The sequence below is a fragment of the Alexandromys fortis genome, unplaced genomic scaffold (genome assembly GCF_014885135.2).
Source record: "Alexandromys fortis isolate MF-2015 unplaced genomic scaffold, M_Fortis_MF-2015_v1.1 scaffold_46, whole genome shotgun sequence".
Classification (NCBI taxonomy): domain Eukaryota; kingdom Metazoa; phylum Chordata; class Mammalia; order Rodentia; family Cricetidae; genus Alexandromys; species Alexandromys fortis.
In genome coordinates this window covers 10,295,666-10,323,626 of record NW_026067919.1, presented here as the reverse complement: position 1 = coordinate 10,323,626, position 27,961 = coordinate 10,295,666, and the positions used below count along the sequence as shown (strand labels likewise).

At 48.6% G+C, this 27,961-nt stretch overlaps 1 protein-coding gene across 1 annotated transcript; it reads right to left on the bottom strand.

The window, feature by feature from the left end:
- Positions 1 to 367: 367 nt before the first annotated feature.
- Positions 368 to 27,881, bottom strand: LOC126500622 (anthrax toxin receptor-like). Its single transcript, XM_050140656.1, has 18 exons — positions 27,631 to 27,881; positions 21,356 to 21,427; positions 20,820 to 20,891; positions 19,110 to 19,191; positions 18,985 to 19,018; positions 17,860 to 17,939; positions 17,710 to 17,778; positions 17,384 to 17,461; positions 17,231 to 17,291; positions 15,141 to 15,245; positions 13,871 to 13,940; positions 13,273 to 13,354; positions 11,839 to 11,973; positions 11,671 to 11,775; positions 11,150 to 11,188; positions 10,087 to 10,215; positions 8,270 to 8,347; positions 368 to 460 (listed from the first exon to the last, which is right to left on the bottom strand). Exons 1-18 carry the CDS (start codon positions 27,879 to 27,881, stop codon positions 368 to 370), a joined length of 1,635 nt encoding a protein of 544 aa, XP_049996613.1.
- Between the last annotated feature and the right edge of the window lie 80 nt (positions 27,882 to 27,961).

The following is a 27,961-nucleotide window of genomic DNA, read 5'->3' as shown; positions in this document are numbered from 1 at the left end:
ACCTTCAGGTCGCTAGCCCATTGGGTCCCCACCCCTGGCCCTTTCTAAGCTCCCAGGGACCTAGGTCTGGAGCTGGACTCCCCCGGACTCTCCCGCCTGGCCCTCAGGCTCTGGAGACTGAAGGACAGTCAGGAGCTCCAGGCTCAGTCCTGCTGCGTTTGGAAGTCGCGTCTTCTCTCACCTCTGAGCTTTTGCACAGTGCACTTTAGCATCTAGGCTCTTGAACCCTCCTGGCCCTGGCTGTAGTGACAGCTTGGTGGCGCGTGCCCTGCATGAGATGTACAAGGACCCGTCTGCTCTCAATCTGCTTTCCCCTAACCTCCAGAAAAGCCTCCTGGGCTGCAGTTTCACAGCGCTCTCCTGGCCCTCACTGGAGTATCCGCTGCTCCCCTGCTTTACCAAGTTGTGAACAGTGGCGAGGTCCCTGGCTGCCATCAATCAGCAGGTGTCCTCCAGAGAACTATTCCGGAAAAAAAGGGGTAGAGGCGGGCAGAAAGGGTCTCTGTGAGAGAGATGACCGAGATGGGTGCCCATAAGGCCATGTTCTGCAGGACCAGTGATTTTCCGGGAAGATGGGGTAGAGTCAGGGGCAGGGTGGTACTTGGCCCAGCTGCAGCACTCCTGTGTATGAGCCCTAATGTTTGCACCTGGGTCGCTAATCCTCTTGAAGTCGGTAGGGAAAGGAGACTCCTTTGGGAGCTAAAAGGAAAACGCACCCAGTTCCCCAGCTCCTTCTTTCACTCATTGATGGACACAATTATTATGAGGTCACCAGGGATCCAGGATGCACTGAGATAAACGGCGGACGCTCCAGAGCCTTCCCCTGGGCTTCCGGAATCTGTTACCAAAGTAAATGGGAGGTGGGTAAGGTTGGAGCTGCACATCCCTTAGAATCACAGGTCTTAGTCAATGTTCTATTTCTGTGACCATGACCACGGCAACTCTTATAAAGGAAAGCATTTAGTTGGCGGCTTGCCTACAGCTTCCGAGGCTGAGTACATTATTATCATGGCGGAGAGCTTAGCTGCATGCAGGCAGGTGGTGGAGCAGTAGCTGAGAGCTGCATGCAGGTCCACAGGCAGAGAGGTAGACTCTAGGCTTGGCATGGGCTTTTGAAACCTCAAAGCCCATCCCCAGTAACACACTTCCTGCAATAAGGTCACCCTTTCTAATGCTTCTAATACTTTCAAATACTTTCCCTGGTGACCAAGCATTCAAATGCATGAGCCCATGAGAGCCATTCTTATCTAAATTACCACAGGGATGTTTTCACAGCAATTCTTTTTGTTAACAGAGAGGAGAATAGAAATTAAGCACCTGACCAGAACTCCAAGCACCCACACAGGCAATCATCAAGGTCAGAGAAACACATCCGAGAAGCCGTTAAGCTCAAAACGTGGATTACCCAGGAGATGCTGGCTGTCAAATAGCCACTAGTGCTAGTGGACATCAGGTTAGAAGGTCTCTGGGTGCCTTGGAAAACAACGTACATATTTACACTTAGGTGTCCACCTGCACTGTTACTCGGGAGTGAGCACAAAGCAAAAATATCTTCAGAGGTGCAAAGCCACTACCAATGTTGGTTAAAAAAAAAAAAAAGCTATGCAGTGCAAAGAGGCTAAAAGCATGCAAAGCTAAGTGAATGATATATTAGCATCAGTCGGAAAGTTCTTTGAAGAGGAAGGAGTGGAGGAAACAAGACTGGGGAAGAAGAGGCAGAGTGCTGGCTGCAAGGAAGTTGTAACCAGGGCAGATAGGGCATCTGAAGTTTTGAACATGTGCTGACTTCCAGACTGCTGGGCCCAGCTATTGGCTAGAAGAAGCCTGGGAGGTGGTCTGTTTGATGGGGTTGTGTCGTAGAGTAAGAGAATGGGGTAGATTCTAGTAATACTCCCCTCTAGTTACACGCACACACTCACACACACACACGGGGTAGAGATCTGAAGGGTGACATTAAATGACACACACAGAAGGGAAAACCAAATGGTGACATTGAATGGCACACTCAGAAGGGCAGGTAAAACTCATTTTGTCAAGCTGCATACATTTAGAAGAGACATACCTAAGGACAAGCAAAATAAAAACAAGAAGCGGTCATAAATAGGGCAGGGATGGTGAACAGACCAAAAGAAATAGTCTTCAACGTTGGAAACCTAAAGAGAAGAAGTTCCTAATGAAAGTGATTTATTAACCAAGAAAACAACAAACTTTCCAAATGTGCATGCACCTATAAAGCAAGCAAATTATATCCAAATAGGGGGGTTTTATCAAATTCTCCATTACGCTGAATGTCAATACGACACTAGAACACGTACCAAAATTTAGAAGATTTAAACAGTAAGACAACTAATTACTAGGTTTTATTCAATGGGGCTCCCCCGAATCATATGTTAAGATAAATTCTCCCCAAAAAAATTAACTTAAAAGAAATAGTGCAAGTCAGGTTCTTTAATTACAATGAATTAGTGTGGAAAGTGATGGCAATCAGAATGTTTAACACATACACAAAGCTGAAAGCTTTAATCAATACATATAATTCTGTGTCTTAGGAGACATCACTCAAAACAATACACACAAAAATTTTAAATATTCTATGAAAGAAGAAATGGGGTTTGTAACCCAAAAAGTTTATATTAACCCAAAAGGGGAGAAATAAATGAAGTAGAAATCTAACCAAATATATTAGAAAATGAATAGCAAAATAAATCTCAAGGAACTGAAAAGAAATGATTTTAAAAAGGAACATATATGTTAAATAAATAACAAAAGTACAGCAGATCTTAGAGCCTGTGCTCCAGAGTTTGTATCATTGCAAAGGTCCAGGGCAGAACTGACACCAGCAGACACAGCAGAAGTCATGTCAGGTCACCAAGACCACCATTCTGCCCTGGACAAGCAAATGCCTGCCCAGTGCAGCCTCCAAGTGACTCTGGTAAAGTAACAGCTGCTCTCATTGTCACTGTACTGTCACAGAAGCTCAGGGACCCCCGTTTCTACGGAAGAACAAGCAAGGCCATTGTGGTCAGACCCCATATCACAGCCCTCTGTGACTGACTTACTTCCTAAAGGCAAGAAGCCCACTCTAGGGCTTCTGAGCACTATACCAATATCTTGGCCCCATCTGGGTCTTTGATACTGCTCAGCCAATTGGCTACCAGAGATTTCCTTCTCAGCCATCTGGGCAAGCCACCAGGGCCTATGTGGAGACTGCAGCCACTACTGCGGCTTCTCTCTGACACTCAGAGCCCCTTGCCTTTGTAATGTGGAATTTCCCTCTGTATGCTATGATTACCATTGATTAATAAAGAAATGCTTTGAGCCTATGGCAGGGCAGAGCAGAACTAGGTGGAGAAAGCTAGGCTGTATGCTGGGAGAAAGAAGGGCAGAGTCAGAGAGACGCCAGGGAGCTGCAGGAGACAGACGCTGGTCAGAACTTTAGCAGGTAAGCCACAGCCACGTGGCCATACACAAATTAATAGAATTGGGTTAAATTAAGATGTAAGAGTTAGCCAATAAGAAGCTAGAGTTAAGGGGCCAAGCAGTGATTTAATAAGTACAGTTTCTGTGTGGTTATTTTGGGTCTGAGCTGCCGAGCAGCTAGGAACGAACTAGCTGCCTTCCTACAACACCTTGTTTTCTGCATTTGATTGTCTCCTGTCCTACGAGGAATCTAATCTGTCTAAAAGTAGAGCTGGGTAGATTGTACTGACCCTCAGGCCCTTCCTGGCTGTCAAAGGAGGGCAAGGGGACTGGATTTGAAAGAGCGGCCTGAATTCCTTCCTTCCTGAGCAAGCTGAAGCACGGCAGAAGTGCAGCCAATAGAAGGTTCCGGAAGTCATGGCTGGCTGAGTGCTTTTCTCCTTGTTGTCTGCATCCTCTCAACACCCCAGGCGGTTGGTGTCCTGGGTGTGGTGCTCGCAGAATGTCCAAGGCATCTTGGATGTTGATGACAAGATGGAAGTTTTCTTGTGGTCTGGGTTCCTTCTGCCACCGTCTCTCTCATATCTCCTTCTTCTTGGAAATCATGGTCCTAGGCTTCAGCTCCCAAGCCAGGCCAGCAATCTTCCCTCTGAAAGAGAATCCCACCCTCGGCCTAGCTCAGGAACAGCAAACAGATCATTGGTGGCTAAGCCAGCACAGCTGGGGAGGTGGAGGGTGAGCTTTTGGAAATGATAGTCACTTCCAGAGAGTGCCTGTGAGGCCAAAGAAAATACTCAATGGTCGCCCTGTTGCCTGTGTCTTACCTTCTCCCATGGAAGCCTGCTGTGAGGGCCAGTGGGGCTAAGCCACACCCTGGGATGGATGGGAGGGCTGTTGACCCAAGGGAAGATGTGAAATATCTTTGAACTACGTACAACTTGCTCTGGGCACCCGTTAGGTGATGCACTGCCAGGCAAAGACATTCTAAAGCCAGGAAGTGCACTGCTTAAACAGGGCCATAGGTCTATCTGATGGAGGCAGTTCTGTTCCTCAGTTGAGCTTCTGTCTTTCCAGGGGACTCGAGTCTGTGTCGAGTTGATTAAAACACCTAGCCAGCACTCTGGAAATGAGTCTGAAAATGGGGCCAACATGAAGTTCTTCATCCTCCAAGAGGTTACGCACACAGATGCAAAACCCACAGTAGATCAGCTTAAGATCCACAGTGTAGCAACTGCTGGCCTCTTCTGTCAGCTCCTGTGTGCCTAGCAGCTGGGTAGTCACGTGGGCACAGTTGGGCATGCTGGGTGGTTGCACTTCACACAAGGCACCACTCTCATGGAGCATATATGATACAGACGAAGGACACAATAGATATTTGTGTCCTCCAGAGAACCCTCTAAAATCTGCTGGACTTATGGTGGGTCATGGGAAAGAGAAGTCTTGGTCCTGAAGTGGCCTTGCCCCCCTCTACATTCTTTCTAGCCTAAAGCTAGAGACTAGGGTCACAGTGATGGGGAACCTCCTTCAGCCAATAACCTTTAAGAGGCTGGACCAGGTTAGGGTGTGACCTTTTCGGTACCCAGAGAAAACCACCGGCCTGCCCAGGGATCTCTCCTCTCTCTCTCTCTCTCTCTCTCTCTCTCTCTCTCTCTCTCTCTCTCTCTCTCTCTCTCTCTCTTCTGTATTACACACCTGAGGTTGGACTTCCCATTCCTATTCCATGAGTTTGCCCCTTACAATAAAGAAATATACTTGAAACGAACTTGGAATTCTTTGACTTGTGTCCTTGACCCAAGTAACATCACAGAATCCAGCAGATGAGAAATTCAAATGCTTTCCTTTATAAAAATTGAAGGAAGGGGACTAAACTTAGTCTTTGTAACTCAAAACTTGGGAAAAAGGGAGTTTTACAGAAATGTTTTCCTTTTGGGACAGATATAGTTGTCAGAACTAACAGTGCCTTGTCTAGTCATATGATACAAGAGATCCCTGTCCCGGCAGGTGCACATATCTCAAGAAATAGAGCATCTCCCTGGGCAATGGATTTGTTAATGAGTAACAAGTCACAATCTATTATTTCTTTTATTAAACTCCTAGCCTGATACCTAGGATACAGCAGCAAAGATCTCTCAGTCTTGGCTCTGTGGCATCTGAGAGGTACAATACATCGACATCCGGGCTCTAGGAACCCAGGAAGGAGGGGTGACCAATGGCAACCTGGACGGAAACCTGGAGCAGCTGACTGGGAACTGGTGGCATTGGGAGCAGGAAGCTAGAGGCAGACACTCTTGGCTCGGTGGCAGGCTGACCCTGGGACTGCAGGAGTCGTGAGCACAAAGGGCCTTCGGGAGGGCAAAGTTGGTACACCGCCCCTGCAGGAAAGAGGAGAGACAGAAGGCTGAGATGTCACAGCAAACAGGCCCTAAAGCAGCAGTAGCATCACCAAAACCACAGGGTAAACTTGGGTGACCCCTCTTCTCCCCTGGGTCCTACTCTCCCACCTGCACTCTCCTTCCAGATCTGCTGCAGGTAACAGGAGTCTGAATGGTGTGAAGACAGAGAGATCCACAGGCTCTGACCTTGAAAAACTCTGCCCTTTTGTGTCTTACCCAGTAGAAGGATTTCTGGGAACGCGATTAAGGATTTGGGGGTGGTGAGTCGGGCTAGAGATGTGAGAGGATCTTATGCAAACCTCAGCAGGAGACAGTGCCAGCCTGAGATGGCGGGAGTGGGGGGGGTGGGGTGGGGAGGAGAGGGCTCCTAAGGCTATGGAAGGTGAGGCCTTAGCTCCAGGGGTCAGTCAGGAAAAGGAAATGGACGCTCCCACCACCTCAGCAAGCAAGGATTCCTGGATACAACTTGGTTTTAGCTCACTGAAGTCATTCTGCGCTTGAGTGTGCAATGTCTGTGACAAGTACAGGGGTCACACGTGATCAGGGACAAGCAATAGGGGTGAGTTCGGGAGATGTTAACAGGTAATTTGAAGCATAGCCATTCAAAGGGAAGGACCCTGTTTTCTCACACAGTAGGTGCAAGGAAGCCAGATGGGAGATGAACAGGAGGTCCTCAATACACCGCCTCTCAGCCCAGAGGTCTCTATCTTGTTCTATTTCCATCGCCACTGTGCACAGTCCTAGGACTCCCCTCCGCCCCCACCACAGACACACACACACACACACCAGCCTGGAAGCCCTGAGCCACACAGACTGGATTCACTCCACATTTGCCTATATGTCCCTCTGCCAGCATCTTGTGCCCAGATAACTGCCTGAAGGTCTTCATTAGGCCTTTTACAAAAGTCTTCCATGTTGCTCACTCCAAGTCAGAGCAGAGGGGCCGCTTCTAAGCCCTTCTCTGCTCTGCTGTCTGTGTAACTCAGCTCTTCAGGGGGTTGTCAAGGAACCCTATGACATGCACCTTCTTCACAAGAGCAAGCAGACTTTGCCAAAGGATGCAGGGTGCTCATCTGGGAAGTGTTGTGTCCCAAGATGGCCAAGGGAGTGAGCTCTGGCAAGTGGAAAGCAGACAGGAATTGTGGGGTAGCATTTCTCAAGAAGCCCCGTTTGCACACTTCCTCCCTCCTACTCCTTGGGGCATTGTTGCCTGTATCAGAGCACGAGCAGACTCTTTGTAAGGGTGGGAAAAAAATCATGAGTCTGGCTGACCAAAGAATTGTCTGGCCTGCCTGTGGAATGCGTGGCTGCAGATGTAAGATGAGGCCATTTCGATAAAACTTCTTGTTGGCACTAAGCTTTCTCAAGTTAGTGTCTTCCAAAACGAAGCTTGTCTCACAATTCCTTTCTCTTTGTACTTTTTTGGTTTGCTTTGGTTTGGCTTTTCAAGACAGGGTTTCTCTGCATAGCCTTGGCTGTCTTGGAACTAGTTCTGTAGACCAAGCTGAGCTCAGACTCACAGAGATCCCCCTGCCTCTGCCTCCTGAGTGCTAGGATTAAAGGTGTGTGCCACCACCTTACTTTCTTTGGTGCTTTTAATATATTTTATGACACAGCTTAGAGACCTTATACATAGACCCACAGGCACCTCTGTTCACTTCCTCAGACCTTGTACCCTGCCACAGGTCATATTCCTAGCTCCAGAGCAGCTACAGACCTTGGACTGGAGAAAGCAAAGGGCTCTCTTTTTTCTAGGCTCAAGACAGGATTCACACGCCACTCTTCCAACCACAATTAATGTCTGGGATGCAGACAATAAATTGGGCAGCCAGAGCCCAGGAAGGACCATTAGGATGAGCCCAGACTGAAAGCCACCCTGGAAGAGTGACCTTAGTCACATCCCCTGCACCCACATAAAAGCTGGGCATAGTCATGTATGTTCTTAACCCCAATACCGAGCAAGGCATAAGCAGATTCCATGCGACCACTGGCAAAGCAGTATAGTACAAACAGCAAGTTACAGGTTTCATAGGAGACGCTGTCTCAGAAATTAAGGGGAGAACAATAGAGGAAGACATACATTGTTGACTTCTGGCCTCCATTCGCTCACATATACAGGCAAGAATACATGCTTATACATGTGTATGCTCTCTCTCTCTCTCTCACATACACACACATGCACACACACACACACACACACACACAAGACCTTTACTACTTGCTCAATTGGGTCACTATTGTTTTGACAGCACTGTCAACCATGGCCAAACTGACCAGTCATTGACTTCATGGAGGCTCTAGAAGGCCCTTGAGTACCAGGTCTCATGTCTTGCAAATTCTTCCTCTGCTCATGCTGGGACATGGTTCTGAGCCACCATCTGAGTCCCAGAAAGCCACCATCACAGGCAACAGAAGTTGTCGTTCTGCCCCTTTTAGTAGCCTTGAGTCCCACTTACCTGGTCACCAGGATGAGGCCACATCAATGGCAACTGGTGACAGCTTAGGGGGTTGAAGTTGCACACGGTCACGTTGCCCTGAAAAATGGATACGTATAGTCATGAGGAAGACTCAGGGCATGGACTCTGCCCCAGAAGGCACAAGGATCCTTGTTCTGTGCTCAAGGAATTCGGAGGAGCCAAAATGTGCTCCTGGAGAGAGGAGCCTACAACCTTGAGTGCCTGGAATCGCCACTGTAGGACACAGTTTAAGAGCCTGGGATGAGACAAAGTAATGTTTCTGTAGGAAGAGAAGCCAGCAGCTGATTTAGGAGAAGTTTAGAGGCTGCAGGGGTGTGTAGTGGCAAGCAGAGGCCTTTAGGAGAGCCTTGATGTGGGCACAGACCTGAAAAGGGGATACACGGAAGAGGCAGGTAAACAGCCTATGTCTTGTTCAGAGGCAAGCAACACAGACCAAGGCAGACGCATAGAGGGTAAAAGAGCCTTAGCTCTAGGGGTTGAGAACCCCATAGCCTCAGTTCTAAAGTTCACAGTCTGGTGCGGTGGGCTGGGTCAGGCGCTCTATGCCAGGTTAGACCTATGGCCAGTAGCCTATATTTCTAGAAAACTTGTGTTGGTTTCTTTTCATGCTAGAGGGAGGAGGTAGGCAGAACTGGGCTTCAGCTAGTCTGGGAGGCTACAGAGGAACTGAAAGCTTCCAGAAGCAAGCAGGGACCATCACAGAGGCAGGGCCAAGGAGGAAGAGGACTATCCAGGAAGAAATTAGAGACAAGAGCCCAGGCTGCTTTCTCCTTCAGACTGAGTCCTCATAGATGAAAGCAGGCTTGGACTGTCTGCCCACCAGGGGTCAACTCTATGGAGGATTCTTGTGACACCCATTAGGGTCTCCATGCCAACCTGTAACTCTGCCCCGTCTTGGCAATAGAACCACTGAGTCAACTCTTTTCTGTTTTCTATTGTCCCTAGATTTGCAAACCTCCTTGTCATTCAGTTTATCTTGACTGATCCACCTGCATGAGAGGCTCTGTCAGAGCTAAGAAAATGACCCTGAGGACCAGGGCCTGGCCAGAGAAGGCAGTAGTGGTCACTGTCCTGTTGTTGGAAGTTTCTTTGGGCCACCAACCAACTCCCAAATAATGACATGAAGACTTACTTATTAATTATGAACGCTCAGCCTTTAGCTTGTGTTTGTCTCACTAGCTCTTATAACTTAGTCCAACCTGTTTGTATTGATCTACATTTTGCTTTGGGGCTTTTTACCTTCCTTTTATTCTGTATGATCTGCTTTCCTGCTTTGTCCATGGCTGGCTGGCAGGCCCCTGGCATCTCCCTGGTTTCTTCTTTTCTCCCTGTCTCTTTCAAGTCTAGATTCTTCCTCCTACTTCCTCCCTCTGCCAGGAAGTCCTGCCTATACCTCCTGCCTAGCTATTGGCCATTTGGCTTTTTCTTAGCCCCATTAGCTGCCTTAGGCGGGCAGGGTAAACAAATGCAATACATCTTTCCACAGTTCAGCAAGTATTTCATAAGCAAATGCACCACATCGCTACATAGGTAAACTAATATTCCACAACATCGGCAAATGCAATACAGCCTTGCATAGCTAAACTGATATCCCACAACAGTCCCACAGCCCGGATGCTGCCAAAGAAGAGGACAGGTGGTAGAAGAAGGCAAGTGGCCTTGGGACCCTCCTGCATGCTCTTCTCCCTAGGATAAGGTTGTCCTCGGACACATATCAGTTCAGATCCTATTCCCTAGAGATGCACCCTCCCACACCCAGGCAGGAGGGAGTCACAGCCCCCATGGGGTCCTCTCACCTCCGTGTCTCTGCTCACACTCAGGCCACCACAGGTGCAGCAACAGACGATCACAATGGGAGACGGATTTACAGGTGGCGCTGGCGCTGGGGGAGACACTGGAGGAGGGGGCTGTTGCTTCTTTCTGGACTGATAGAAGAGAGAAAAACCTGTCTGATCCTCGTCTGTGCTTTGCCCCATACTTGGCACTGTGGGGCCACTCAGCTTTTGTTTTGGGGTAGATGGAAGGGTATGTTCCACAAGTTGGAAAGGTCTTCCACTAGAAGGAAAATAGAGAGCTCCCTCCTCACAGTTTTCAGATATGGAGCTTCACGAAGTAAGAGCAGCCCACTTCTGAGGCCAGCCTGGCTGGTAGAAACCTGGCCTGGTTGCTGTATAGTAAGCCAGCACTAGCAGGCAACTGTGCCATCCATCTGTCTCCGGCCTTTGCATAGGCTTCCTCACCCAGGCCACTCTGCCGCCAGCACAGTCTCACCAACACAGGGAGCCTGTTCCTATGTCAGCCCACCAGCCCCAGCCTCTCACTATGACTTCTGATCCTCACCCGACATGAACCACAGATACTCATTCATCTTGTTCCTGTGTTTCCCTGGCGACATCCCTCACATCTCAGGGCCATCTGGAACTCTTTCACTATCCTTATCCCCCAAAGTCCTAGGCTGACCCCAGCCAGCTCCTCTACCCTGCCAGGAGACAGGGATGAAGACAGATCTAATGGAGCAAGAAGACCTCCAACATGGGGATGGGGACCAGAGATTGACAGAGAAGCCTTTTCTTGGGATGCTGCAATCTTAGCATCAAACAGAGTCCTTTGACATCTGCTGAAAGCCACTGAGTCTGTAGAAACAGCCGCTCCCACTGAAACAGCTCCCCATGGGGCTGATTGTGTAGCCAAGGCAGGAGGCCCTAAAAGTCTGGGTGATGTCACCATGAGTCCCATCCTAGACCCTTTTAGATCCTCCATCCTTCTTCCTTGCTGAGTACAGACAGGTCTTCCAATACCTCTTTTGAAGGTCATTGTCCTTCCACCCATGACAAAGTCAGCATCCAAAGCGTGACTTACCTGTGGTTGGGACTTAGGTGGGGGCGGCTCCTCGGCAGGCTGGAGGGTAAAACAGACAAAAGAAGCTAGTAGATGTAGAATGGGCTCTGCCTTAGCTCTGCAGACTGGGGCGCCCAATGCCGCTGGGATGTGTCACAAATCCTGGAATCTGCATGGGTGTCCCTGCCTGTGCAGTTGTGCACAGCAGGCCCCACCTGATCTACTAGAGCCCTCGCTCTTCTCTGCAGGCAGGGAAGTGATGAACTGGCTTGAGGTGCTGATCCTGGTGAAACCCAGCAATTGAAATACTGCATCCTTGCCTTAGCCCCACCTGCATCCGCATCTATAGTCCCAGTGTCTTGCAGTATCCCCTGACCTCCAGGCTGACATCAGCTTTCTCTACTGCCTGCACCTCTAGATAGAAATGGAACCTGACAGGTCTGCCTCTGTCATCCCCAGGGTCATGGCGCCACCTTGTGTCTATGCCTCTTGGATGGAGGGCGTGTTCCTGGGCTCCAGACTGAGCAGGTTAGGGAACTCACCGGCAGGCAGCACAGCTGCCATAAACAACCAATCAGCAACAGAGTCAGCAACAGGCCCAGGAGTATTGGAGCAAAAATGAATGTATCGCCGCTGGGCTTCAGTTCCTCTGTGACCAGCGGGATGGTGGTGGGACTTTCAGTGGTCGTCAGTGAAGTGGTTGTTGTAGCTGTGGTTGTGGTAGGTGTAGTTGTGGTCGCGGGTGTTGTTGTCGTGGTAGATGTTGTCGTGGTGGTAGTGGTACGTGTTGTTTTAGTTGTGGGCCTCCTAGTGGTTGTAGTTGTGGTGGTAAATCGTTCTTTGCCCTGTGAGAGGGAAAGATCAGATGCCACCACCGTCAGAAGCACATCCCACCAAGACCAAAGGCAATTGTGCAAGGCCCTGGTAGGTATCTGCAACTTGGCTTCTCATTCTCTCTCTTAATCCTGGGCTTCTCAGAACTGATAGATAACCAGGAGATCCTATCTCTTGGCTTGGCTTCTCATTCTTTCTATTACTCCTGGGCTTCTCAGAACTGATAGATAACCAGGAGATCCAATTCTCTGGCCCTGCTCCAAGGCTCTTGCCAAGGTAAGAATGGTTCAGGATCCTCTGTGGTCTGAATATCATGGCCTTCAGGTGGCTTCAGCTGACAGTGCACTGGGCTATGGGTAACCAAATCTCTAGGAAAGGCTAAACTCTGGAATGGGTGGGGCTACAAGACTAATACTTCTCTTCCTACCTCATAGCTCCACAGCCTGGTACTCACTTCTTCTCCCTATTAGCTCCATCTTGTGACCTGAAAAGTGCCCACTTTTGTGGGCACTTGGCAAGGTCAGAGTTCACAGTCCTGGTTCAGGCCACAGAGCTTCAGGATGGGGACTATTCTGCCAGTTACCTCCTAGAGTACGGGTTGCAGCATGTCTACAGAGGCAGAGGCTTGTTAAGGGCAAGCTGTAGAAATCACTGGGTGGAGGTTGCCTGACTGAAAGCACAGAACACGTGGGAGATGTAACAGTAGCTGTTGCTGGGAGCTGAAGACACGGGGCTTCTCTGCCTCTGCATTTAGGTCTGGGGATGTTAGTGGGCGAGAGCCTAAGGGGCAGAAATCTGAATTCACTCTCTCAACCTATGTGTGGGTATGAGGGATGAGCCAGGGAAACCCAGAGATGCCACTCAACTCTGTGGGTTTCTTATAAGCCGAGCGAAACAACCTTTTCCTGGACACACTCTGGTCACACTGCACTGGACTTTGGTGCCACCAAATATGATTGAGGACAGGGGGTCTAAAGTATGTTTGGGGCCACATTAGTGTCCAGGGCTCCCATTCTTTACCACACCCACCCTGACGACAATAGTGAACGTCTGGATTCCTGGACCTGGGACACCCACGTGGAAAGGCCACCTGCCCTAGACATCATGGGCAGACCCTGGCAGACAGCATGGTACATGCCTCACTGGCCCTTCTGGAAACTGGGCTGGGTCACCTAAGTTGCTTGGGTATACAAGCTGCCCTTGGAGCCTGCCTGGAACCACCCCCTCTCTGCCCCTCTGACCTAGAGGGTAGATCTGCACCAGCCAGAGGATCTGCACAGATGGGACCACAGCCCGACCCTGGTACTCACACATAGCTTGCTGGCAATGAATGCATTGTTGTTACTCAGGAAGTTTCTTCCATTGTCCAGGCTGAGTAGAATATAGATCACTCTAACACAGAGACAGACACTTAGAAACAGCCTGGTCACAAGGACCTTGGGCTTGACTGAAGAAATAATCCCAGTTCTTCTCGTGGGCTATCCTAAATTGCAGACACTCTGAACTGCTGGAGAGTGGACTTGTGGGCAAAGAGAGCTCATTTCCAGAGGGAGTGGGACTGAGCCTCTGCAATGACAGTGAAGAGCTGCAGATTAGACCATGAGAGGCAGCTGCATCACAGAGCTAAGGCATTATGGAGGTGTGCATAGTACCACCAGGCTGGCTTGTCCCAGAGAGATGGTCAGAGAACATGTTCTGGCTGTCAGTTCCATTATCTCCTGAATCCCGCCCTCAGTAGAGCCTGGGCATTGTGCACCACTCAGCACCACGAGGGACCACCAACCAGGCCAGGTGAGAGGGTACTGGAGCCCACCTGCAGGCAGACAGGTGCTCTGCCACACTTTATATCCCACACTACACTGGTCAATACTGACCACTGACCTCCTCCCTCCAACAAGGGGCACTTACTTTCCTGGTTCGTCCACGATTGGTCCAGGACAAGTAACAGTAGTTTTGGTTAAATTGCTGGCTTTTACATCTAAAAGAAAATGACAAAAGTTGCCAATGGATGTGTCCGTCCACCATTGTTGCAATCTCATCTCTACCTTCTTCAACCCAAGGACATCCTGGTAGGCCCCAACTCTGCCCAGCACCCCAGCACCAAACAGCACCCTGGTGCCTAGTAGAAGCAAGAACCTCCGCTCCTCAGGGCTCACCTACTGGGGACTGAGATCAACTTTCCCTTTCATAAGCTAAGTGCACATGAGCGAGCATCTCTCTCTCTCTCTCTCTCTCTCTCTCTCTCTCTCTCTCACACACACACACACACACACACACGCACACACATACACACACAGTGGGTGGAGAGAATCTTCTTGCTGCTTGTGAGAGAAAATGTGGCATTTGTCTTTCTGGATCTGGATTATTTTGCTTAACATGATCTTCCATCCATTCTCCTGAAAATGACATGATCTCATTTTTATTTTTAGCTGAAAAATCCATTGTGTATATATTTATTTAGAATAAGTATCAGAATAGTAAACAAGATAAAGGACTTAGATGGGGAAAGGGGAGAAAGGGAGTTTTTAAGTAAGTAGACGAGTGGAGGAAAAAACTATGGACAAGGAAGAAGAAAATAGTGTGAGATTAGCAAAAAAAAAAGGGGGGGTCAAATTTCCCAATAATGAGAAAACCTGAAAACAGAAAAGAAAAAAAAGACTGCCACCCAAGGCAAAAATCTATAGGCCACTAAGGGGTTCTGAGAGTGGGAGGGTGAAGAAGTCTCCCCAGGGCAGAGCCCTCCATGATGATCCAGTGCGGATGGCCCAGCCCTGGAGTCATGCACAGGCAACAATGGTGGATCCAGCAGGTCGTATCTTTATACGTGTAACAATAACAAAGCAAAGCAGGACAGGAATTGGAGAGGGAATGAGGTCTAGGGAGATAGTAGAGGTTTAAAGAAGTATAGGAAATAATAGAAAATTAGGAATAAATGGAAAGGTCGTCCCATAACAAAAATGTCTAAGAATTGGATGAATGTAGGGCAAAGAAGAAAAAATATAACATGTGTTTTCTGGTATGAAATAGGTTTAAAGGAATACTGGCGAAGTGCCAACGAAGGAGGGGATGTCCCGGGTATCTCAGTCAAGGCTTCTTTTCGCTTCTACACACTTTCCACTTCCGGCAGGACAGTCAACGAAGGCGGGGAGACTTGACCGAGAGAAGTGACTCCACTTACCTTCGAAACTCTTATCGATGTCGTGGAAATGGAACCTGCAAATAACCTCCTCTTTACGCATGGCAAAGTCAAACCCATATCCACGAAGTATGACTGGGTTTGATTCTGTAAGGACAATGTTCACACTGTGAGGAGATCTGGATGCTTCGTTCTTTCTAATCTACCTTTTCAGGGCTCTCCACTTCCTAAAATAGAATTTCCAGGTGACCTCCAACAAGGGAGAATTTATGTGTGAACCAACATTCGTATTGGTTCCCACTTGTTGGCAGACCCTTCCTCACAGTGGGGTAGCTGCTTGTGGACACTGATGCTCACATACAGGAGACAAAGAGTAGGCAGCAGGCTGGCTGTTACCACAAGAGCCAGGCAGAATTCCCTCAGCCCAAGCCTTTGCTCAGCTGCCTCAGGGCCCAGACAGCTAATCCCTGTACCCTTCCTCGCACAGGGTACACTGTGAAGTGCACAGATAGATATCCAATGGTAGCGGACCAAGGATGTGCCTCCCTCTTCACACCCCTGGAACATAGGCTGACTCAAATGGCCCACTCTGCTTTGTTTGGGGTGCAGCATCCTGCCTTGGGCTTCCCTCCAAACAACAGGCACTCTGTAGGCGCCAAGTTCACACAAGATGGCCGACAGTTTCTCAGCTCTGTGGTTGAACTGATGTCTGGAGGCACCTGTCTCATTGGAGACAACTCATGCTTTCTTCTGGGGTTTGCCTCAGATGCCCAGGCACCAAGGCCTTTTTGTCCATGGGACAATCAGAAATGCATGGCTGGGCTTCTTTATCCAGAAGGAGAAGAGAGCCTGTAGGGAAGGCAGCTTCTTCCCTTCCCTTCTCCACATAGCTGTCTCCTCTCTCTTACACAGCATAGGGGGAAAGGCAAGGGGCAGAATAGAGCCAAGTACTAGAATAGAAATACCAGGCTCAGGTTCTGTCTTTAGCACCTACCATCTTCTAGATGCTGACCCGTCATCTTTCTTTCTATCCATTGTGTCTAATCTCATCGACAGCCTGTGCATGCCATGTCTTTCCATTAGAGGATACACTGTAGCCCCTCTTTGACTTAGGCTGAATGTCACAGAGAACAGGGCTCAGCCATGATCATAGTCCTGTCTGTCCACGTCTAGAGCCTTGGGGCTCCCTGGGAAGACACAGATGTGAGGATCCACCTGCCTAGACTGAAGGAAGCAGAGCCAGACTTCCTTGTCCTGTCTTCTTTTGCAGGACACAAATGTCAGCTTTGTAGAGACCAAGCCTGGATGTACCAAGATCCTGACAAAGAGGGGCAGCCGTTTCCCAAGATTATACCAAGGTGTGACCTCTGTAAATTAACCTGGGGGGGGGCTAGAATGGATAGATGCCACCCTGTCTACTCCAGTCCTTGGGGTCAGGCATCTACTATTTCAGTGCTGAGGTGAGCATAGCTATTTTTGTAGACACTGAGAGTCCCCCATGCTTCTAGTAACATCGTGGATATCCTCTGTTCCCAATCCTTTCTCTTCATTCCTCAATGTGATCACCATGCTACTGTCTTCATTTTGTGAGTGTTGAACACTTGGCTTTTCTGGAAGGAACCAAGCTTCTCTGGGATTACTGGTAGCTACATCTGGGCTTCAATGAGAGTTTTGTGCCCTTTTTCTAGTTTACCAATTACACTTTTGTTATGAGATAAATCAGCAGAAATTATACACATACTGCTATGCCATCCTAGCATATACCTTCCAAATGTGCATTCCATTATACCCAAATCAAAGTCACCCCATACATCCTCATCCCCGCATATACACATACCGCACCTATCCGTACTCCAACACGCATAAAGTCCTTGTACACACAACACATCCAAATATACATATCATGAACCATATGTATAACACAAAAATCTATACATGTAGACATACAATAACAACAGCACAAAACACATGCACACAGAATATATACCCATATAAACCACATGCACACAAAACTTTACATGCCATCCAGAAACTACACGTACTCATTGCATGCGTATCACCCCCACGTCACAAATCTCATGCATTTGCACACAATACATTTGTCTGCCTACAATGGTGCCCTCAGCCCTTACCTCTGATACATATAATGCGTGTATCTGAAGCTTGAAGGGATGGACAGGCCTTGGAAGCTATCTGGAACACAGAGAACAGTAAACAAGGTTAGAAAAGTAAGCTGCAGGAATCCTGAGAGATGGCACGCCTCTGCCTATACCCATTGCACTCACTGGGAAAATGAGGTCTTTCAGCTGTTCAGCTTTCTTTTCTATATATGCATTTTCTGGCTTCCCTGCAATTTCCAGTATCTAAAAAAGAGACGTGACTTGAGCATCCAGTCGTGAATCTTTTGATTCAGTCTTAGCTCAGACACTGGCTCCTGGCCACAGCCTAGATTTTGGAAACAACATGCTCTCTTCTCACCCTACCTGGGGGAAGAGTCTCAGTCATGTTTGCCACTGCACACTGCTTCAGTGAGCACCTGTTGCCTACACCACCGGGGTTGATGATGACGACCTTTGCAAGGGCTTGCTTTAACTGGGGCTCAAACTGTTACCTGATGTTTGTCAGAGTAGCCCACGCCCACACAGTAAACAGACACTCCCATTTTCCGAGCATCATCAGCCTAAGAGAAAGAGAGGAGTTACATATAAGCCACCAACGTATACAGCATGCAAGAGATGCAGTTGAAGACGGCTGCGCTCACCTCTTCCATCGAAAACTTATAGATGTCATCACCCAGAGGACTGTTGAGTAAGGAGATGATCATGCTGGGACGCTGGACATCTGCAGGAAAGCAAGTGATTTGGTACTTGAGGTCCCAGGAGAGGCTGCAGAACCGTCGGGGCCCACCTTCCAGGCTATCAAACCCAGCACTACCCAACATAGGCCCAGTTCCCTCAATCCCTAAGTTACTTGGCTCAGGAAGCCAGACCCAGAACCCACCAATCAGTGACCCTAGAGTGAGAAGAAACTTTTTTCACTACCTGTTCTACAGATTAGAAGGTAGAAAGGGTCAGGAGCAGTCTTTGTATGAGTGCTCTATCTGTATGTACACCTTTACACCAGAAGAGGGCATCAGATCCCATCATGGATGATTATGAGCCACCATGTGGTTGTTGGGAATTGAACTCAAGACTTCTGAAAGAACAACCAGTGTTCTTAACTGCTGAGCCATCTCTCCAGCTCCAAGAAGCAGTCTATAGACTGGGAAGCCCAGTCTCTACTCAGCCTATCCTTGAGGCTGAGGACACCCAGTGAGGTGGGAGAAGCTGGTGCTAAGTCTGGGCACAGTCCTAGAGATGTCCTGTGGTAATACTGGACCTGGTAATCAGGACCATAGGTCAGAAGGAGTTAGGTAACAGACTCCACACTCTCGGCATCCCGCCCCCTGCTCCTACCTACTCCAGACAAGTGCTATGGGCTTACAACTCTCTGTCCTGGGTCCTGGCTATGTATTGACCCTTGTACTGCCTGACACATGGGTGCAAGAGACAGGTCAGGAGAAAAAAAAGAATTGGAAAAGGAAGATTTGGCAGCCAAGAGGACACCAAGCCCTGGTTTCATTCATGGGTCACTGTACCTTACCCTTTTCTGCTCACAGGGCCATCTGTAGGACAAAGACCTCAGCATGACCGAGACCCACACACCCTTCTCAGAAGCATCTCAAATACAGTGTTGTGCTCACAGGGGCCTGAAGCTCAGAGAAGGGACCACAGAGTCATTCCTAGCACCAGAAAGGCATTAGAAGAGGCCTGGGGAGCTACACGTGGGCTTTCCAGGGCACCCCAGCTCTGTGGGAACCCACCCAACTAAAGTGCAGCCAGCTCACCTCCTGAGTTGACCTTTTTTATCTGCTTGTTTGCCTGCAAAGAAACAACAACAAAAAAAGGGGAGTCATTGTGAGATGGCCCAATGGTCCTTAAAGCAAAGGTAGCTCCATCCAGCCCTCCGCACCTTCCACAATCCTAGGTAAATGAGTTCATGTCCCGCAGGTATGCTATACTTCAGTCTTTCAATGCCCTTAAGGATTTCTTCTCTGGAAAAAAAATCAGAAATAAAGGTGATATGAAGACTAACAGGCAGTTTAGGACAGGGGTAGGGACCGGAGAAGTTCTCAGCCAGTGTCAGAGCCAAGGACTCTCATGGGGACCCACACCCCCAATCAAAACCCTAATGCCAAGGCCATACTCAGGAGCAGACTATTACTCAGTGGGTAGGGCTTCAGGGGGACCATGTCACCCTGCTGAGCTACTGGCCAGCTCCCTTCTCCACTGTTGCAGAGCCCTGACCTGACTTCCTCCCCTCCAGCCTGCTAAAGGCAGCAGCCAGTCTACTTAGATACGAGCCCAGCTGTGGACTGCACAAGCGCTCAACGGAGAAGCCTGAAGGCTTCCATGGGGGCTTTCCACGAGGTATCTGTGTTGGTCTCTGGACTAGAAGCAGCACGGCCTGTCAGGTGCTGTTAAAATAGATGGAGCTCACTGAGGCAGGCAGGGCTGTGTCTAGTGGCTGTTCTGGGACAGGAAATGGGGGGTTGAGGAGAATCCAATGTGACAAGCGACTCACAGTGGACTCTAAGGTGGCTTTCTATTGGGGATAAAGAGATCTTGCCATGAGTCAAGCTCTGAAGAAGACCTTATGCCTGGCCTAGCCCAGCCTAGGCAGTATGAGGGTAACATCCAGGAGGCCCAATGAAGTCAAATCACAACCTGTCAACCTAAGCCCAGTCCCCATCCATCTGCCCAGCTCCTACTGCCTCTCTGGGCTTTCTACACAAATCCTTCCCATAGGTGTTCTCTCTGCTACCTCAAACCCATTCAGGTCTCTCCAAGCCTAAGCCACAGGGCACATCATTTTTTTCCCCTGGATTCTTGGGGCCAGTACCCCTGCTCCTTTTCCCAGATGAAAAGGAGCTGCCATCTTCATAGGTGTGGAACATGTCCTCTTTCACTGGTTGAGCCTGGCTTTTCTCCCAGGCCCTGGACAGGGGGTTTCCCAGACTTCTGCACATCCCTAATCCTAAATGTCCATGCCTCTTTCTCTCTGTTTCTCTTGCTCTATATGGAGTTCCAGGCCAGGCATCCAAAGCTCTTCCTCCCAGAAGCCCTCAACATCCTTTCCCTGGTACTCTGGGGACAAGTGGGTCACCTCCCTCTTGGGTACCTGCTCTGCGTGTCTGCCTCTAGTGCAAAGGCATGCTGTGGACTTACGCTCTCACCCTGGGATTCACCCTTCCAAAGTGAGTCTCGGCTGCCTTTCCCTGGATCCCAGACCCTTCCCCTGGTTCCCAGCTATCTCTCTGTCCCACTGGAGGATGACCAACAGGCTCTATATAAGCCAGGGTTGTTTGGGGGAATCCACGTATCCGTTCCACCCCTCCTCAACCCCATGTGTTGCCATAGCCAGGTCCCAGAGGAGATTCAAGAGTGTTGGAAGGCAGACAGCAGGAATGGAGAGAACTTCGGAAAGCACAAGGTTATGGGTTCCAGTGAAGTCAGAATTCAAGGGGACGACAGGCTGGAGTTAGCAGAGAATAAGGGACAGAGGCACGCAGCAACAGTCACTGTGGACTCCATAGGAGCCCTCGTGGGGGTCTCTGCGAGCCCTCAGTTCCACGGAGGACTGAAGCATCGAGCCTGAGCCAGCCGCCACATGAACACGTACCTGTCTCCAGTGATGGGCAGAATGATGTTGCCCTTACAGGAGAAGGTGATGATGGACACTCGCAGATCCTGACTGGGAGGAAGCAGGTGTTTATGAGAGGCCACCACCTCGACATGACGTCATCAAGATGTCAAGGAAGGCACTCAACAAAATTCTCTTTCCCCTGTTCTCATCACTTGCCCTTTGAGGCCTTAGCAGGCATAGTGATGCTGAGGAAACCCCGTGAAAGATTCTGAACCCTATGGAAGTGTGACCCCTGAGAAAGGGAGGCCGCCAAAGCAACCCCCTACTCCATCCCTGGGCTCAAACACGTGCACACTTATTTGCCTTACACTTGTGCCCTTACACACACTCATACACACCCACCCATGCTTAACAAGCCAAGACTCCTCCATAAGATCCTCCCTCTTGTGCCTCCCAAATCCAGAAAGTGTGTCCTCTGCCCGACAGGACACGCCCCCCCCCCCCCCCCCCCCCCCCCCCCCCCCCCCCCCCCCCCCCCGCATTACAAAGGAGCCTGCGCCAACAAGTCGTACTTTGATAACCTCTGCACCATATCCGCCACGAAATTGTAAACGTATGGCCAGGAGTCTGCCATGCGGTCCGACCTGAGGACAAAGGAGATATCCTTCAGTGGATACAGGGTTCCAGTGGATCAGCCCACTTCCTCCATTCCCAGCCTTCCACAGGCTTCTTACTAGAGGTTTCTGCACAAACAGTGCCAGCCATACTAGAACAGCCTGAGAGGTAACTTTCTCCAGGGCCAGCAATGGGCAGAGGGTGACTACAGAGCCCCCATCTGGTGGAACAGAAAGGACGCCATGCTAGAGGCTTGGTGTGTCTGGCTGAGCACAGCAAGGTAAGGACTGTAGTCTTGAAATCGGGAAGGGTCCCTTGTTTGGAAAAGCCCCTGAGTGCTTGTAGGTAGTCTCTCTGGGGTCCCCAGTTACCCTTGGTTTTCTGTTTCCCTTTTCATCACTTAACACAACTGTTGCTAGAAGTCCTTGCTTGCTATAATCCAGGCCCAGAGGATGGCTCAGGCCTGGGCCATATTTTCCTTGTTATACTCTTGAGTTCTTGAACATCAGGTTTCCCCCAACATATACAGATCCTTTTTCATACCTGTGTGCCACCCACACTCTTTTCTCATGGCATTCCCATTTCCAAACTCCTCCACCTTTCCCAGCATCCACAAAAGAGGCATTTTCTCTGGGAGATGGTCCTTAGCTATGGTTAGTGGCCATGAAAGTCTGTTTCAGAACCTAGCCTTCAATCGCCCCACACAACCCAGTCAACCTGGGCTAAGAAGGGCTCCTCCAGTCAACACTGCTAGGAGAGGCAGATGCGGCTTCAGTCACTGCTACCATGACATCATAGTTCCCAGTCCTCATGAGAACTGTGGGAATCTTCCAGTTCTGATACTCAAATCCCTGCTCTGCTCCTACCTCCACCCGCCTTGGTCCCTGGATGGAAAGCAAACAGTTGTGAAGGAAGTGGCCTTTGTGGCCTTCCATAGGATTCACCTCTGACCCACATCCCCCAGACAAAGGACTCTGTAATCCACAGCTTCGCTGGTCTTCACTTCCATGAAGACACAAAAGGTACTTGAGATGTGGGACTGAGATGTTCAATAGCTGTCTATTCTTTCTGAAATCTGAATAGTGGTGTGGAGCGAATCTGAGGCTGGCATAGCCTCTGGATTCTGTTGGCTCATGTGTTTCAAATGCTGAGTCAGAAGCACCTACTAACAGAAACATTCTTACCTCCAGCGACATGTGTGTTCATGAGCATGACCTTCTTGAAGGTTATGTCCATATAGCTGTCTCTGAATTAGTCACTTCTCTTGCTACTGTGACACAATATCAGACAAAAGCAAAAAGAAAGGAAGGCAGGAAGAAAGGAAGAAGAAAGAAAGAAAGAAAGAAAGGAAGGAAGGAAGGAAGGAAGGAAGGAAGAAAGAAAGAAAGAAAGAAAGAAAGAAAGACTTGCTTTGTGGCCTGCATCTTGAGAATACAGAATAACATTAACATCGTGGACAAGAATAGAAGCAGGAGCACGAGGCAGTTAAACCTATGGTGTCCATAGTCAAAGAGCAAAGAGAGCCAGGTGGTGGTGATGCACACCTTTAATCCCAGCACTCAGGAGGCAGAGAATGATCTTTATGAGTTCAAAGCTAGCTTGATCTACAGAGAGAGTTCCAGGACAGCCAAGGCTTGAAAGAAAGAAAGAAAGAAAGAAAGAAAGAAAGAAAGAAAGAAAGAAAGAAAGAAAGAAAGAAAGAAAGAAAGAAAGAGCAACAAGAGAATGATGCAGTGCTCAGCTTGCTATTTCCTTTGAATTCAGTTGGAGACTCCAGCTTATTAAACAGTGTTACCCTCATTTACCATGGATCTTCGCACCTCAGGTAGCCTGACATAGATGTTCTCTAATATCCATGTCCAGAAATGTGTCTCCTAAGCAACCCTAGATCCTGTCAGGTTGATAATGCTAACCATCACATGTCCAGCCCTTGTCAACTTGACACCAAACAAAACCAACCCCCTTTCTTTGTCAGCTCATGACTATCTCAGAAGATAAAAATGCATTCGGTCTAACTCCAAAAGTCCAGCAGCTTATTGCAGTCCCAGTACTGCTCAGAAGTGTAGACACATAATCTTTTCAGACTAAGACAGTGAGCTCCAATAACTCCCAGAAACAAATTACATGTTTCTAACATACACTAGCACAGAGTAAAAATTTACTGTGTCAAATGGAGACACAGCAAGGATCAGACTAAAGCAAAGCCAAAACCAAGCGGGACAAACATCATGTCCAGTGTCTGGTGTCTTGAAATCATCTCCCTTGGGTAGCCCTGGCCCACAAGCTCTGCTGCGTTCAACACAGATGCCTTCAGCTTTTCTCAGCAGATGCCCCTTAGATCTCCACTGAGACTTAGACTTCACCTCCTCAGCTTCATGTACTCTGATCTAGCCACACGTTGTCTGGACCCAGTGGCTTCCTAGAACCATGGCACCATGGACCATGAACACTGAAATCTAGCATCTTTATGTCTACAAACATTTGTGTACTAAACCTTGCTCCTTTAGACCACCTGTCTTTGTGGACTGGCCCCATAGAAACACTTGAGTGGGCGGCTGAACTACTGCAGTGGCATTCCCAATGTAGATGTTCCCCTTCTGGTGAATCTGTATTTTTCAGAAGACCAAGTCTTTGCTAGGTAGCCTTTTTGTCCTTGGGGCATCTTTTCTATTGTTTCAGTGCAGAGAAGGTTTTTCTTTAAAGATGTTTGTTTTCATACCAATTCCAACTGCTTTCTCAGCACCCACCTTGTCTTCTGCAACTTGAACTTTCTCCTTTCCCCACAAGTCACATTTGTGTGTGTGTGTGTGTGTGTATCTTGCTCCCTTGTTTGTTATCTTTTATTGGAGACCTAGGACAAGAACAATGGGCAATATTCATGCTATCCTGTATTGAAATTTCTTCCACCAAACAAATTAGTCCTTTACTTAAAAAAAAAAAGTCTTGTGTATAGCGGTGCTTCAATTGTATTTTAACAAATAAAGACTGCCTGAAGATTTGAGAATAAAACAGTCCCACTGGTCAGTCTTACAGACCAGGTTATAGTAACACACACCTTTAATCTCAGTAGCCACAATGCTATGCACCCTTACTGCCAGTAACCACACTAGTTGCCATAGAAACTGAGAAGTGCATGCCTTTAATGATGGTGGTGCACACCTTTAATTTCAGCCCTAGAGAGGATTATAAAATGGGAGGAAACAGCTCTCAAAAGATAGTCTCATTCTGAGATTCCAGGAGGCAGGATCGCTATTTCAGACTTAGGTCGAGGTAAGAGCCAGTGGCTGGCTGTTTTACTTTTCAGATCTTCAGGTTGAACCCCAATTTCTGACCCTGAGCTTTTATTAATCATGTTTCACTCATGTACCCTGGGATGCCCTCAAACTTGTTATGCAGAATGACCCCCAAACTCGTGATCTTCTTGCCTCTATTTCCTAAGTGCTATGCACCACCAAACCTCTTTTATGTGGTTCTGAGCATGGAGCCAAGGGCTTTGTGCATTTTAGTCCAAGTGCTCTGCTGACAAAGCTATCAGTTAAACACTTTCTCTCACTCAAGTTCTCAGAACGTAAGTGTAATGCAAACATATTCTTTCCCAGATCCCAGAGTCCCCATCCCTCTCTGAAACCTTGGGAGCAGATCCATCCCATTCCCACATATATCTTGGCATTCTGGTCTTCCCAACAGCCACTGGAATGACCCACGAAGCTCTGTTTTACAGCACTGTAGGGGTTTTCTAGCAGAAATGTCCAAATTTATTCACATTTTCTATTGCAAATCAGTTCTAAAAGTCTTAACCACATAGTCCGGTTTATCACAGCAACTATTCCACATCTCAGTAGCTGGAACAAAACTGCTGACAGGAGCAGTTTAGGGGTTCATTATGCCTCAGATTTCAGGGCATAGTCCATCACGGAGGCAGGAAAGCCATGGGTGCAGAACCAGAGGGCAGCTGGTCATGTTGTAGCAGCAGCCCAGAAGCAGAGAGGAAACCGATGCTAGTTAGCAGCTCGCTTTCTCCTTCTCTATCCACTCTGGGACCCTTGGCATGGTGCAGCCAATTTTTAAAAAAAAGTCTTCCCACTCAGCCCAGTCTAGAAATTCGCCCATCAACATTCCCTAAGGTATGTCTCCTAGGTGACGCTTAGCCCTGTCAAGTTAACAGTCAATATTAACTATCACAGTTCCACGCCAAGTAGCGATCACGCTGTTCACACCCTGCTGCTGCTTCTACCCAGCTGAACTCTGTGTGGAGATGACGGGCAAGCTCACTGCTAGATGATACTAACGCGGAACCCACGTTCCTACCGATAAACCCCATGATATCAGCTAAGCTCTACAACAGAGAGAATAAAGCTCTGAAAGGTAGAGCCAGTTCTTATAGCATTCTAACCAACTACAGGAGAATCTAGAACTTTCTCCAAAATCCCATGTGTTGCTCGTTACTTCTGGGATAGCTATTTCAGTTGTGAATAGCTAAGCTTTGACTCTAAAAACCGAACACAGCGCTGTGCTCTGGGGACGTCCCAGACCAATGTGGCAGACAAGTTCTTTTCCCTAATAGGAGGTGACAGGGCATCTGCTTTTGTCCCTTTGTGAAGAGTCTACCCTGCTCACAACTCTGAAAGTTTTCAACCTGAGATTATACTGAAGGAGAATCTTGATTCCAGAGCTCAAGACAAATTGAGGGTTCAAGAACAGTGGAAGAAAGGCCATATGACATACAGGGGTCTAGAATTCAGAACACTGCCTCATTTGTGGATTAATGCTGCTTTAAATGAAACAGTGATGCCCTGGTGTCTGAGAATGCCTTTTGTGCTGAAATCTGAGACCTAAACATCATAGTCATGTAAACATGATGGAGGGGAAGGGGTGTGACAGAATTTTTCAAGAAAAGCAAGCTATGAAAAAGCTAAAGACCTTTAGCTATGAGTTGAAAGAGGAGCTATAAACTCCAAACAGAAACAGAAGGTATTTGGTATAATCCTGCTAGCACAGACAAGGCCATAATACCTACAGGAAAAATCTAGTCATGCATGTACCCTCCTTGAGGGAATGGGATCAGAAGTAACGAGTCTGACAGGTGCCTTGAGCTATGATATTCTTTATAAGTGTTGGTATTAAATTTACCCTCATTCTCTTGTGAACCAGCAGGCTGCATTAACAGGCTACATAATTAATTATCTTCCACCACCCCTATTTGTGCTCATAGTCCTTCCTGTGCGCCATAGAGAAGGGCTCATTCCTTTCTGCACCCCAGAGGGGCCCTAGAGAAGTAGCTGGGACACATACATCAGGCTAACCGTGAAAGGGCCACTCTGTAGAGTCCCACGCTGTCGGTCCCACAACCCCATAGGGCCCATCCTCATCTGGCCCTGATACCCAAGGGAAAACACCGACCTCAGCAGTGCTAACTATCAAAGGGACAGGATGTACCCACTCTTTTCAGAGTTCCTGGGCTGGACAGAGAAAAGGCTTCTCTTTGAATGTCTAGGAAGGCTCTCTATGTTGCTGGCCTCGCTTAGAAACAAGGAGCTAGGCCCATGTCCTATCACCCACCAGTCTTCAAGAAGAATGACAGAAATCAGAAGATCCAAGCCTAAACTGATGAGCAGAGCCCAGTCTTGTCACCAGAGCTCAGGAAGCAAGGTCTTGTCACCACCCAGGTTTCCTTGTCAACCCAAGAGAGCACTCCAAAATAAAAGCCCCAAGCTCCTCTGCAGCCCAGGATGTTTGATGGAGCAAGCCTTCAAGAGAGCCCAGACAGCCCTTCTCCAACATGGCTCTGGTTGGATGGGCAGAAAATCTAGGCCCAGCCTACCAGGAAGTTCGGAGAAGTGAATCAAGGCTAGCTCTCCTAACACTGGCCCACAACCTCTTCCTACCGAGCGCCACGCTGAGGCAAACAGCACAGGAACTGTCTCTGGCTCTTTGTATAGGAGAAAGTTGATCACTTAGGATAGCTAAGCAAAGGCCACATGGTGCCAGCAATTATCTCTGTAGAGCCCCTTAGTGGGCTCCTAACTGGGCTGAGAAGTCAGCTGCTAACAGTCAGTGGGCTGGAGGACAGTGTAAACCCAGATGGGGACAAGACACTATAGTCAGAGTCACCAGGAAGCACCATGGTGGCCTCCCTGACCTCAGGAAATAAGTCACAGAGACTGGGTTCTGACCACCATGGCCCCTAGGGAGGCTGGGCTTCCAGTGTGCCCTATAAGGAATAGCCACTCACTTATCCAGGACGAAGTAGATGTCAGGGGTGGCCTGGCATGGTATCTGCTTCGAACTCCTTCGGTGCCACATATGCCTTTGGTTCTGGGCTTCATGGTGGTGGAAATTTCTGGAGCCCAAGGCCAGGCCACGGTAGCTTTCCCAGTTAGGGTACTGGGACAGGGAGTTCCCTGTGCTGAGCAGTGATGGAAGCAGCAGCAGCAGCAGGAACAGGAACACAGAGTGAGATCCTTGGGGCCAGCAGGCCAGCATCTTCTTGGTGGTCTTAGGAAGGTTCCAGATAGATGGGCCACAAGCCACTTCTGACTTCCTTCTCGGTTTCTGCTGATACT